General features: G+C 40.2%; 1 protein-coding gene across 1 annotated transcript; it reads right to left on the minus strand.

The window, feature by feature from the left end:
* Positions 1–11,548: 11,548 nt before the first annotated feature.
* Positions 11,549–13,844, minus strand: HS3ST1 (heparan sulfate-glucosamine 3-sulfotransferase 1). The gene has a single exon (XM_063310386.1). It carries the CDS (start codon positions 13,841–13,843, stop codon positions 12,857–12,859), a length of 987 nt encoding a protein of 328 aa, XP_063166456.1. The 5' UTR covers position 13,844; the 3' UTR covers positions 11,549–12,856.
* Between the last annotated feature and the right edge of the window lie 269 nt (positions 13,845–14,113).

A 14,113-nucleotide genomic window follows, 5' to 3' on the forward strand; every position in this document is an offset into this window, starting at 1 on the left:
GATTTCTGTGAAAGAAGAGCATCCTGCCATTCATAGGAAGGCATTGAGCATTTTGCTGCAGTTCTCAACTTCTTATATGTGTGAGCAAGCTTCTTCTTATTCAACAAACATCAAAAGCAAAGACAGAAATCATTTTATTGCAGTTGAAGATAAAATCCATGTGTGCTTATCTCAAGTTCGGCCCAGAATTGAGTATTTGTGCAGCCAAAAACAAGCACAGTTTTCACATTAAAGAGGTAAGTTTCATTCTTTATTTTCAGTTTCAGAACACTGTTAATGCACACACACACACACACACACACACACACAAACGCAGGGCTACAAATGAAACAAATATAATAATTTTGTAACTTTTGGTCTATATTTGAGCCTGAACATGCAGGGCTTCCCTGAGGCCTGAAAAATATTTCAAGCGCTCCTCTGGGGTCAAAAAGTTGAGAAAGGCTGATCTAAACTATAGTTACTTATTAAGAAAAATGCATCTGATTCCAACTGTGGTACATATCATTTAAAGTAGTACAAAGCAAAATAAGAGATTTGTTACCTGATACTGATGATGCCCTCTCAGAGTATCTGCCACACATCTCTGGAAATGAAGAAAAAGTAATAAATGGCTATGTATGGGCAGAAGTAATGGTCAACAGAATCTCAAGTTTTTCTCAAAACTGTGATCTATTGTAATATTTAATCAAAACATTCAAGTAGGGTATGAATAATAAGAAGCTAACATCAATTTTACAGGAGGAACCATTATCAAGATCTTTCCTTGAAAATCCACATGGTTTATGACAAATGCAACTGTGATTTTTCTATGAAGTCTCCTTGCTTATTTTAACTGAAAGCAGAAGTAATAGGATTCATGGTGTTAAAAAAGTTAGATGTTATCTAGTGTAGGGGATAGGCAAGCCTTCTGTTGTATTGTGTCTTCCATTTCCTTTTTCAGAGCCTTTTTTGTTCATTTTCATTTGCCCATCATCTTCTTAAAAAAACCAATGCTAATGATGATGGGGGAAAAGCCTCTCGAATTATGTCTTGATCTGAATATATATATATATTGGTTGGGGGCTTAAAGACGTTCTCTCTGCCTTTTAGTTTCCCTATTTTAGTCACTTTTATAGTGAGATGGGAGGTGTATAAATGCATGTATGTATGTATGATACATGCAATTTGGGCATTCTGTTCTTATTGTAGTTTGAGAGGACATTCAGTGATAATATAGCATAGAATGGATGGCTGGGTTTAAAAAAAATGAAAACACCGCCGCAGATCCTGCTCATAATAAGCCCTGCTTGCTTACTTAGTTCTTCCAACGAAGTGCCTTGGCCACCCCTACAGTCTTTTAGGGGCAACCAATGGGTTCAGGCAGGGAGCACAGGTTTCCACATTTGTACACTGCCCTCACTCCTGTGTTGTGACATTCCGACTGGTTTCCCTAGCACATGCACAACTGCTGGTGGTGGTGCACTTCACTGAGGCAGCCTGCTTTACTGGCAGTGTGGGGGCTGAGGGTGCGAAGGAGAAAGAACCTCCCCTTTTGAAGGTGGCAGTGGCAGTCCAAAGGACCCAGCAGACCATCCATCATAATAATTTAAATTTGGGCTTCCTAGCTGCCCTTGAACTGTTCTTGTATATAAAATACCATTACACAGTCTTCCTTTTTTACCCACTTGTGCTAAAAAAAAATCATTTTTTTTTTGCCATTTTTGCCAAAATAGCCAAAGATAAATTGACAAAGCTTGAAATAAGAACAGTGTGTAATTCTCTGACAGTGAAAAACAACGTATCTGGTGTAAAAACAAGGGACAGACGGAAACAGAGCAATCTGTTTGAAGGGGGAGGGTTGTTCAAGCAGCCTGTTATATAAAATGGGAAGAAAGACTCAGGATGGTTTGAACGCTGTTTCTGCAGATAGAATTTGTTCTTGAAAGAAAGCAGTTGCTGAGATTCCTTTGGCTATGGCTTCCTAATGTTCTTCATTAAAAATTACTTAGCGGAAGTTCTTGGATTTCTTATACCTAAGTGGTTTCTGTTGCCTGTTGGGGGAAATAGCACAGGAAACAAAAATATTTTTCTAGGTGTTACTGTATTTGACTTAATCAAGAAAGACGTACACTTCCCATTTTTTACTTTCCTTTAAAGAAGTTTATTCTTGGGATATAATTTATCTTTTTTTTAGTTTTTCTTTTAATAATAATGGAACCTGGATACTGAGTAGTTTTAGAAACTTCAACTTCCTTGCTAGGTTATTGTGAGATTTAGAACCTGTTCTAACACAGAGAAAATCAAATTTCACACACTTTTAGACTCATTGTTTCTCAAATCTATCTAATTTATCCCATATAACTGACAGCCGGTTTGCTGAAGTGGTGAAGGTGCTGGCCTAGGAACCAGGAGACCATGAGTTCTAGTCCTCCCTTTGGCACAAAAGCTGGCTGGGTGACTTTGGGCCAGTCCATCTCTCTCAACCCACAGGGCTATTGTTGCAAGGAAAATAGGAGGAAGGAGTATTAGGCAGGTTCACTGCCTTGAGTTGACCAAATATTAAAAAAAAAGGTGGGATAAAAATCTAACCATCATCCTCATCCTCATGTAACTGAAAAGGCTAATAAAGGGTCTGATAGTAATTATCAGTAAGCAGTATTCGTTGTGAAATTGCACACTTATCAGCTTAGAGAAAATGTGAACACTGAACACTGAATCATAGAATATTTTGTGCAAATATGCTGTTAAATGTGATGAGAGCAGCATATTAGGGAAGTAAGATCTGCATGAGAATAAATGTAATGCTTATTGAACAGGGAATGAGACAAGGATATGTGATGTCTTCTTGGTTGTTTAATGTATTTATGGATAAATTTATAAGAAATGCTTATGGTGATATCAGAGGTGTGTTAATTGTGGATGTGAATTTATACGTTTTTGGTATGCAGATAAATGCACACTGTTGGCTAAAAACCCGACTACTTGGCACTGTATGTTAGATTTTATGATGCATCAGGTAATGCAGATCTGAGAATCAGAGTATCAGAGATCAAGGTAATCTGACTGGGAAAATGGAGGGAATTGGGCTTCTGGGTGAGGACTATGACAGACTAAGATGTCTCTGAGGGAGTAGAGATGACATTGTAGTGCAGACCAGTGGCCAGGCGACAAGTCTGGGCCAGCGGAGCCTCTCTGGATAAGGAGAAACTGGGAGATCACCCACCTGCACACCAGACAGCTGCTCCTCATGAGTCACGTGGCTGGGAGGTGAGGAATAGGCATCTAGCTTGCAGCCACAGTGGAGCCTTTAAGGACACCTGGGTTCGCACAAAACCTCACTTTCTTAAACATATTTGGATTTAATAATTTTCAAGTTCAAGGGAGATCTTTGGACCAGCAGGAGAAAAAAACAAAAACAAAACCACTTGGTGAGTCACCCTTCATTCCCAATTAAAGAAGAGAGCAAAATAATAGCTTTATGAATTTAAAAATAGCAGCAAAAACCTTGACAAGACTTTGATGTAAGGAAGTTTTAAGCAGACAAAGTTAAATTTGAAATATTAGCATTTTGGCGAAAGTGCATTTGGCATACTTTTGAAGTAATTAAATATACAAACCATACCTTTGTGGGAAGGTTGATTGTTTAGAATCACAGCAAAGAGATAATTGGTGGATTTTACAAAATAAAGAAATAAAGGAAATTTGAAACAGACTATGTGACCAGAACTATGGAGTGCCAGAAAGGACTAGACCCTTAAGAATACAGAAAAGGCAAAAGAGAAAAAAAGAGAAAAGCCCCTCTTTTACTTTCACCTTTGTAAATGACTCACTTTTGCTTTCTGGATTACAAATAAAAGAATGGCAACTACTTGGAAAACAGCAAAACTTGGAGAAGGGAGATGAGGATCATTAGAGCAACCAGCAGAAAAGGGGATTATTCCAGAAATATTACAAAAACGTTTGAAGAATAAGGGAAGAATCTCACAAAAAAGATTTGGCTGCATTTGAAGGGGGAATGGAAGAAAGATTTGTAAACATGTAAGAGTAAATTAAAGAAGAGGTTAAAATAATTGAAGAATCTGTAGGTCAATTGACTGGAGAAGTAAAACAAATTAAGGACAAAGTGGAAATCTTAGAAAGTAGAACAGAAATAATAAACAGAGAGATGGGAAAAGATTTAGACAATTTGTGTAATGATTGCCTATTCAAAACCACCATCAGACTCACACAAGGCTTTCACGGATATCTGATTTAATAATGAATAGCATGCAGGACCACAAGCAAAGCTGAGAATAGTAAAAGCGTGGGATGTCTCCCAATAAAACCCCAAGCAGTCCCTCCCCCCAGAGTCAGTACAATTCCAATCCCTGCAGGTGCCCCTAACGGTTCCTGCCGGTCCTCGGGAAACATCCTTGACCAGTCAAGATAACCCAAACATGCATTCTTCACTCCTCGCATTGCAGCCTGGTACAAGGGAACAGGAGCAGCCTCCTCCCATGCATCAACCCGAGTCAGCACCAGCATGGCATGGGAACATGTTACGATGTTTTCCAGGACCATTGGAACAGGGACCGTGACAATTTGGTATTGTGGAGTCCTTGGTTTCTTGCAGACATTGCATTGCCAGACTGGGCAACATCTTCAGTGCGAAGAGGGAGAGGGCCTTGCTCTCCGCTTATATACCGTGGCTTGCCGTTGTTCTCTCCTTGGGAGTTCCTGGATTGGCTGTTGTTTGCTGCTGGGTTGGTTGACTGAATTAATAGTTCCTTGATTAGGGTGTATTGTGCTGTTTGATGGTTCGTCTGGTGTTAATCCTAGTGTTGATTTTTGCATATCTGGGTTATCCCTTGATTGCTGGCAAGGGAGTGTCCTGGTCTTTTGGCTTTTCTATTGTCTCTTTTGAATGGTATGTAAATGTGAATGGTATGTAAACTAGCCAGGGCCACTAGACAAGTCCTGCAGTGCTGCAGTGGATAAAGAGAATAGCCTTGAAAGACAGAAGGAAGATCTGCTACCAAGGCAACAATCAGATAAATGAAACCTGAGCCCAGTAAAATAAGAATGGGAGCGCATTCAGACTTGCAAGATTCTGTTACTATTGTTCAAATAAAAGTAGCTAAAATCTGCAGTGTCTGTTTCTTAGTATGGTCTGATAGACTGACAAATGCAGAAGTAGTTACAGCTGGAAAGTCCCTGTTAATGTTTTCTACTACAGATTAAGGTTACTATGGTAACTAATCATTTTGGCCGGGTGAAGAGGTTGAATTTAATTGTCTCCTTTTCGGATGTTGATTTTTGCACCTGGGGGGAAGAACTTGCCTGGACTTGTTTTAGTTTCAGTTTCCCTTCTGTATAGGCATGTAGAGAGTTAAGCAGCTCTCACTGAGAGCCTGTAAGAATGCAGAAGCTTTTAAATATGTTTTGCTTTCTGTAAATAAAATTATTTTTATAGAAATGCCTGGTGTGTGACTTTTCTGATCTCTCCTGGGCCAAAGGCTTTCCTAGCAATCTGCCAACAGGTTATGGGCCCAGTAAACAGCCCAGTAAGCCCAGTAAAACCTGGAGAGAATAGAGAGATCAGCTCCACACCTCGTGCACAATTTAAAGTCAGGTAGCAAAGACCTGTGAAGATTTTCTTTGGAGCCACCTGGAGATTTTCCAGCAACTGCCGGTCTACAGGACAAAGAAGCCAGCTGAGGTGACTTGCAAAAGAAGGAAGAAGCCATGGCTACCTCCCAGCCCTCAGCGATGCCTCTGGAGTGCCTATCAGAGACCAGCTATTTGAATTGGGCCCTGAAGATGGAGATGTATCTTCGCAGAGAGAATCTTTGGCTGCCAATTGGTGAGCAAACCCCTCAAAATCCCAGTGCGGAATGGCTGAGACAGGATGAGTGGGCTACAGCCACCATTATCCTGGGAGTTGAGGACAATCAGCTAGTCCACGTCCGAGGTATGCAGTCTGCAAAGCAACTTTGGGACGCTTTGAGAGACTTGTATGTAAAGGCAACAGCAGGGAGTAAAGTTACCCTGACAAAAAAGCTGTACAAAGCCTGCCTTGCAGAAGGAGATAGCCTTCCTGAGCACCTGCATTATATTCAGCAGCTGTTTGTTGAGTTGCAGGAGAGAGGGATGGAATTTACACCTCTCACAAAATCCTATGTCCTCCTGTCCTCACTGAATGAAACATGGGACACACTGATTTGTACCCTGGAGGCTATGCCTGAAGCAGACCTCACCCCATCGTATGTTACACAGTGCTTACTCGCTGAATGGGAGAAGAGAGAGGAAAGATCCCCCCCATCTCTTCTGGAAAGCTGCAATACCAGAAAACAAGGGAAAAGAAGGGAAAGGAAGCTGAGGCCACAGTGCTAGCCAGCCAGCGATGCTTCACCTGTGGTTCAGCTGGACATTTGCAGAAAGACTGTGCCTTGAGACCCAAGAGTAGAAAGACAAAGAAGAAGGAAACAAGGGCAACACAGAAGAAGGCTCTTCAGACAACCCAAATTGCACAGGTTGCTGAGAAGGGTAATTCTGATGTATGGGTGTTAGATTCTGGGGCCAATTGTCATTTATGTAATTGTAAAAGCTCTTTTGTGTCACTGTCTAAAACTGAAAGACAAAGTGTATCTTTGGCTGATGGGTCTGTGACCAAAATTATGGGACAAGGTGACTTGTATTTATCCTGCTTGGGAGAAACTGTAAAAGGTGTGTTGTATGTGCCAAATTTACAATCAAACCTTTTATCTGTGGCACAATTGGCTGCATAAGGGTATGTCATAACATTTAAGAAAAATGGTTGTGAGATACGTAAACATGGGAAATTGTGTGCTAAAAGGTAAAGGTTTCCCTTGACGTAAAGTCCAGTCGAATCCGACTCTAGGGGGCGGTGCTCATCTCCGTTTCTAAGCCTTGGAGCCGGCGTTGTCATAGACACTTCCGGGTCATGTGGCCAGCATGACGACTCGGAACGCCGTTACCTTCCCGCCGAAGCGGTACCTATTGATCTACTCACATTTGTATGTTTTCGAACTGCTAGGTGAGCAGGAGCTGGGACGAGCAACGGGAGCTCACCCCGCCACGCGGTTTCGAACCGCCGACCTTCCGATCGGCAGCTCAGCGGTTTAACCCGCAGCGCCACCGCGTCCCTACTGGTATGTTAAAAGACTCCTTGTACATTGTGCAAAATGCAAGGAAGCCAAGCTGCAAGGCTGCAGTTGGCAACACGCCATATCATGACCAATGTGTACACCTGATGAACAGGAGATTTGGTCATGCTAATTTCAAGTATATAGCACAAATGCCACAGCTGTGTGCTGACCTAAAGATAAAACCCTGTGACAAATACTTAGACTGTGTAGTTTGCAAAGAATGCAAAACCCTCAAAGCTCCTGTGAGTAAGCACAGTGACAGAGTTACAACTAGACCTTTAGAAATTGTACACTCTGACATTATTGGTCCTTTTGCTCCAAGTCTTGGACAAGCAAGGTATGCAATGACCATCATTGATGATTTCTCAAGATACACATTTATCTACATCTTAAAACATAAAGATGAGGCATTTGAGAAATTTAAAGGTTTTGTGACATAGGCAAATGGAAAATTCCCTAGGCCTGTATCTGCACTCCAATGTGATAGAGGAGGAGAATACCTTTCTCACAAATTCAAAAGGTTCCTAGTGGAAAAGGGGATAGAACAAATTCTTTCTAACCGTTACACCCCTCAGCAAAATGGTGTTGCTGAAAGAAAGGGCAGAACCTTGCAAAATGCGATGGAATGCATGATTAAAGATTCACAATTATCTTTTAAGTATTGGGGAGAGGCAATATCTACTGCCTGTTATGTACAAAACAGATTGTATAACTCTGTGATTCAGGACACTCCATTCCGTTTGTTTTATGATGTGAAACCAAAGGTAAACCATCTTAGAGTGTTTGGTAGCACTGCATGGGTTCATATTCCAAAACAACAGAGAAGGAAAGGAGGTCCCACAACAAAGAAAGCCATCTTTGTTGGCTATGAACAAAGCCAGAGGAGCTACAGGTTCATAATGGGAGAGAATTAATAATTAGCAAAAGCGCTTCTTTTGCTGAACAAAACTGGGGGAGATTAAATTCTAGCTCTCCAGTTGAACTGACCACCACAAGAGAACAGCAAGGACTTGCTGATGGTGATCTTTTGCCTGATGAGGACATTAAACCAGAAAAGCAAACTGAAGATCTGTCTGATGAGATAGATGCTTCTCAGGAAAGTGATAGGAGTCAAAATTTAAGCCCTGTATTACCTCGCAGATCTCAGAGGAGTAATAAAGGTGTTCCTCCATCACGTTTTCAGGCTGAAACAGTAAAGGCTTTTCACATATTCACAGAACCTGAGTCTTTAGGACAAGTGAATGCTTTACCACCTGAGATTGCACAAAATTGGCATTCTGCCATGCAACAGGAATTAGCATCCTTGAAAGAAAATAAAACATGGAAACTGGTAAATCTACCTCCCAATGAACACTGTCTGGGTTGTAGGTGGGTTTTCAAACTGAAAAGGGATGCTGATGGCAAAATCCAAAAATATAAAGCAAGGTTAGTTGCAAAAGGGTTCACTCAAAGGAAAGATTTAGACTTTGACAAGACTTTTGCACCAGTTACTAAAGGTGAATCAATTAGATTACTGTTAAAAATTGCTGCAAAGGAATGTCAGTTCACCACTATGACATTCAAACTGCATTTCTCTATGGTGATTTAGACCACAAATTATACATGCAGCAACAGAATCTAGTCTGTGAACTGCAGAAGTCAATCTATGAGTTAAAACAAGCTGCTAGATCCTGGAACCAAAAAGTAGATGAAAAACTGCAGAATTTTGGTTTTGAAAAAGGAAAAGCAGATCCATGTGTATATATGAAGAAAGACAAACAAGGCTGTATGTATCTGTGCATTTATGTTGATGATTTGCTGCTGTTCACAGCAACAGAAAAACAAAGGCTTGATTTTGAAGCCTGCATGAAAAGCCATTTCATATTAAAAAGCCTTGGAATTGTAACAAATTACCTAGGTTTGGAAATACACAGGGAGAAGGATGGTAGCTTTCTGTTAAACCAACGTAGTAGAATTCAAAAGCTCCTAGAGGATTTTAATATGCAAGACTGTAAACCAGTCTCTACTCCGATAACAGATTTTCAGAAAGATATAGGAGAAACTCAATTAACTGAGGCAGAGAAATATAGATCTGCAATTGGAAGTTTACTGTACATTGCAAATCATTCTCGCCCAGATATCTCAAATTCTGTGGCCATTTTAAGTAGACAGGTAGAGAAGCCTACATCTACTGGAAAAGCAGCACTGAAGAGGTTAATGAGGTATTTGCAAGGAACAAAGAATTATTGCCTGAAGCTAAATGCCTCTGGAACCAAGAAATTGCAGGCTTTTGCCGATTCTGACTGGGGAGCAGATGTCAGTGACAGGAAATCCACTTCTGGGATTTTAATTCAATTTGCTGGATCTAGTTTAGGCTGGCATTCTAGAAAACAAACACTTGTTGCTCTTTCCACTGCAGAAGCAGAGTTTTATTCTCTAACACAAACCTGTAATGAGGTTATATGGTTTAAACATTTGTTAAAAGACATAGGCATGGAAGTGAACCAGCCTATAACTGTTTATGAGGATAATCAAGCTTGCATTGCTATGGCAAAATCTGAAGCCTGCAAAAATAGGACAAAACATATCGATATTAGATATCAATATATCAAAGATATGATAAGCAAAGGAGAAATAATGTTGAAATATTGTGAATCAAAATACATGATTGCTGATATTTTAACCAAACCTCTTGCTGTACCAAGACACAAAGAGTTAACAAAGCAAATTGGTTTGCATCTTATTCTGTAGTATAAAAAGGGGAGTGTTAATGTTTTCTACTACAGATTAAGGTTACTATGGTAACTAATCATTTTGGCTGGGTGAAGAGGTTGAATTTAATTGTCTCCTTTTCGGATGTTGATTTTTGCACCTGGGGGGAAGAACTTGCCTGGACTTGTTTTAGTTTCAGTTTCCCTTCTGTATGGGCATGTAGAGAGTTAAGCAGTTCTGAGAGCCTGTGAGAATGCAGCAGCTTTAAATATGTTTTGCTTTCTGTAAATAAAATTATTTTTATAGAAATGCCTGGTGTGTGACTTTTCTGATCTCTCCTGGGCCAAAGGCTTTCCTAACAATCTGCCAACAGTCCCTCCTTCCTGTCTGCTGCATGTTGGCCTCTTCTGGAGTCTATTGTGGTGGAAAGCATAGTCCTATTCATCCTGTGGCTCACAGTCTATTGGTAGGGTTGGTAGATCACAGGGATGAGGGAATTTTAGATAAAACTGGTGTACAAGGTGTGGAGTGTAGACACATCTGTTGTGCTTTTCCATGATCTCTCAACCCTTCCAGCGATCAACAGAGTAGATAAGACTATAATTTCTTAAGAACAATGATGTAATGGACCTTTCAAAGAATGGGTGCACTTGAACTGTTGAATAGATTAACACAAACTATTAATTATAGTAAAGGGATCAGGGAGAAAGATCAAGCTGATATATGTTTGCAACCACTAACACAGCATGGATAAAAGAAATGTTCAAGGACTTATTTCGGTAAACAGAGGTATCTTGGAAGTGATTTCAAATTAGCAATCTCTGAGGGGCACAGAGTAAATCTTTAACTCGATATATACTGCCACTTGAGGTCAGTGGGTGATTGCCCAACTTTTCTTTTCTGCTCAAGCCTTACCTCCTTGCTGCCCCCGTCTGGAAAGCTTTGCACTGTGTCAGAAGCAGCGTCCACCACAAAATTCAAGTGGGTGATTCTCCACATCACGTCTTCCTGAGTTCTTGAAGCTTGTGGCAGATGCTGATCATCCAGGGGTCCAGACACATCAAACAGGATAACTGGAATCTGTTTTGAAGTATGAGAGTTCTTCTTGACAGGCTTGGGCCTTTGTCACATCTCTCCATCACTCGGTCTGGCTTTTTTGCGCCACTCTTTGCCCGAACGTCTTATGCCCAATCCAAGAATTATTCATCTTCACTCCACTGGGAGTGAAAATATGCTTCATTTTCCATCTTGCTTTTAGCCACTTCTCCTTGTCTTTTATCTTGCAGCTTGTGTATTCTTGTCACCTTCAGGGAGGAAAACAAGCATGGCACCCTCCCTGCAGTTCCGTCTGTCTCTATATTCCTTTGATGGCAAACAGACAGACAATGCCTCTCCCTTGACATCCACAACTAGACTCCTGCTTGTTCTCCTTGTTTGCTTGCTCTCTGGGAACTGGTTTCTTACTTATCCCCTGAACCTATCACAACCAGCTCAGCAGGAAGCAGCGTTCCAACCACACACAACGGGCAACCAGCAGCACTTAGAAACAAGGAGCAGCCATCAGCCAGCAGTCTCCCTGGGTGTCACTTTCGCTTCTCCTCAGCTGACCTCCCTTGCAAAACTCCCATTTGCTCTTCCTGTGCATTCAGGGGACTGAAGGTCAAGAACGCTTCACAGTGCAAGACATGGAATAATGGGTAACAACATAAAAAAACACAAAAACATAATAAATAAAACCTGCAAAAACTTTATTGCTAGATGCCACCACACACAGAAAAGATTAAAACGTTAAACAAAATATATTTCTAACTCCTGAGATATTGAAAGGCTTCCAAAACAGGAAAGGTAACTTTTCCTGACCCATAATATCCTTCAATTAACATTAGCTCTCAGTGTAATATATGAAAAGGGCCAGTTCAAATATAACATTGGGTCAAGACGGTGATGATATTGCAATGCTTGAGCCCATTTTTGCTGCACATTTATAAATCTCCACACAGGAAAATGGGAGTAATACAGTAACTAGAGATAAAGCATAAGGCAGCATCTGGTCATCTAAAATAAATACTGTAAAGGTTTATTACTTAGGAGAAGTCAGGTGATTCAAGCTGCTTGTAACTCCTTTTTCAATGATGATTAAAATCAGCCTGGCAAAAATTTCACATAATTATGGAGATCTACATCACCAGAACCATTTCTGTGCAGACCGTGGCAAGGTATCACAGGCTGGATGTTTCAAGAGGCACATGGGATGTAGACCAGGGGACAGGCCGCCTCAGTACTAGCTCCCTTTTTGGAGCACTTTCCCCTGGCGGTCCAGCAGGCATCATAGCTACCCAAAACAGGACTGTTTCCACAGGTCTTTGCGCCTTTTAACAATTTGTATGCTGTACTTTTTAAAAAAAAAATTTGCATGGCTTGGTGGTACCCGGCCCAGAGCCCCTGTTGATTGGGGTGGGCTAGAAATAGTGCAATCGCATTGTCACATTGTAAAGAAATACATCTCCACAGTGGCTCTAGGTGAAAATAAAGATAGTGCAGAAATTCTCTACCAAATTGCAGGGCAGATGTAGACCCAAAAAGGCTCATGATAAATATCTTCAAAAATCTCTGGCAATAAGGTACTACTATTTTATCACTATTGTATAATTTATATTATCAGTGATAATCCAACTTGATAAAACTGGAACTTTCCACAATACCTTAGTCAAATGAGGTTTGTATTTCATTGATATTAAGCCTTCGATTTGGAGATGTATTTTGCATAAACACACATATATAAAAATCACAAGTTTTTCTTTCATAGTTTGTTTTTGTTTTTCATATACAGTAGTAATATATTAATGTTAAAAGACATTACAGAAATTATTTTTAATTTAAGAAATAGAAAATATTACTATTAGCTTATATCAGTTATGCATAATATTCTACAAGTGATTCATGGATTTTATGAATAAATTATACTTAAATTCCTTCCTCTTAATGCACTGAGGCATCCTAGGTTTCTCAGAATCTTCACTTTATAACTACCGTCTTCAGTGCCAGTCAAACGTTCTGCCAACAAGCTCAAAGAATTTCTGATTATGTTCATAAAAATATCCATATAGCTTCTGAAGTAAAAATGAATCTATTTTGGGATGTGCTCTTCCTTTTGACTCATGTAAACACCGATCTCTACCACGGTCTTTTAGGCAATAAAAGCCTTTTGTTTTGTTAAAGTAAAAGTTTGAAGCATTTATCTGAGGGGACAGCTTTAAAAATCTTTCTACTTTTACTATTTCTGAGAAGGGATCTCTGATCAGTTTATCCCCATCTACAACATGAATGTTATCCAGAGGAAAATATTTCAACCAATTTTGCATGTGAATGTAATACAAACTCTTGTTTATTGCCTTATAGTTCATATTGAGTTCACCATCTTTAACAAGGAATTCTTCAATGGAAGGATACGGCAGATGGTTTTGCACATGGTTAAAAGAAACCTGTGTGTAATCTGACACCATTCTTTCGACAGGATCTCGTAAAATAAGGAGTAATCTGATAAACTTGTTCATTCCGTAAACTCTTTCTGGCACTTTGGATGAGGTGAAATAAGCTGGAGTTTTCTCCACTGTTATCTGACCGGGGTAAGAGAATGGCATTTGGTTCATATACCATTGCAATCCATTCCCATAATGCTCTTCCCAGTCAAAGAAGTGGACTTCGCTTTCTGCCACTGCTACGTCCGGATGAAGGCTTAACATTTCCAGCAAGGCTCTTGTTCCTCCTTTCCGTACACCGATGATGATTGCTTGTGGAAGCTGCTGAAGAGTCCCATTAGGATGGATGGTTTTGTTTATACTACATTTTTTAAAAGGTTCTTTCTGAGCGGTGACCTCCGTCCTGGAGCTGAAGGCTGGTCCAGAAGGCACGTCCTGAGGCTGAACAACAAGCAAGGTCACTCCTAGGAGAAACACTGCCATGGCAGAGGTCAAACGTTCTTTCATGCTACTGGCATATGGGACATGAAGAGACCATTCCATGGAAGCTGCAATTCTTCTCCTGAGGAAATACATCCACTAGATACAAAAAAAGGTTAGAAAAAAATGAACTCTTGCTTGCTTTGTATTATCATTCTCATTTCAACATGAAAACAAACAACATTTGTCTTGCACTTGTGAAAATTCAACCATTCCAGAAAAAAATACTGTAGATTTTCTTCTCCCAGATCTGTTTTCTACTTACAGAGCTGAACCTTGGTTCTGCCTTTTTTGCATATAATTCAGCCTTTTCAGAATTGTCAAAACAAAGTC

Source organism: Candoia aspera, chromosome 8 (genome assembly GCF_035149785.1).
Source record: "Candoia aspera isolate rCanAsp1 chromosome 8, rCanAsp1.hap2, whole genome shotgun sequence".
NCBI lineage: Eukaryota > Metazoa > Chordata > Lepidosauria > Squamata > Boidae > Candoia > Candoia aspera.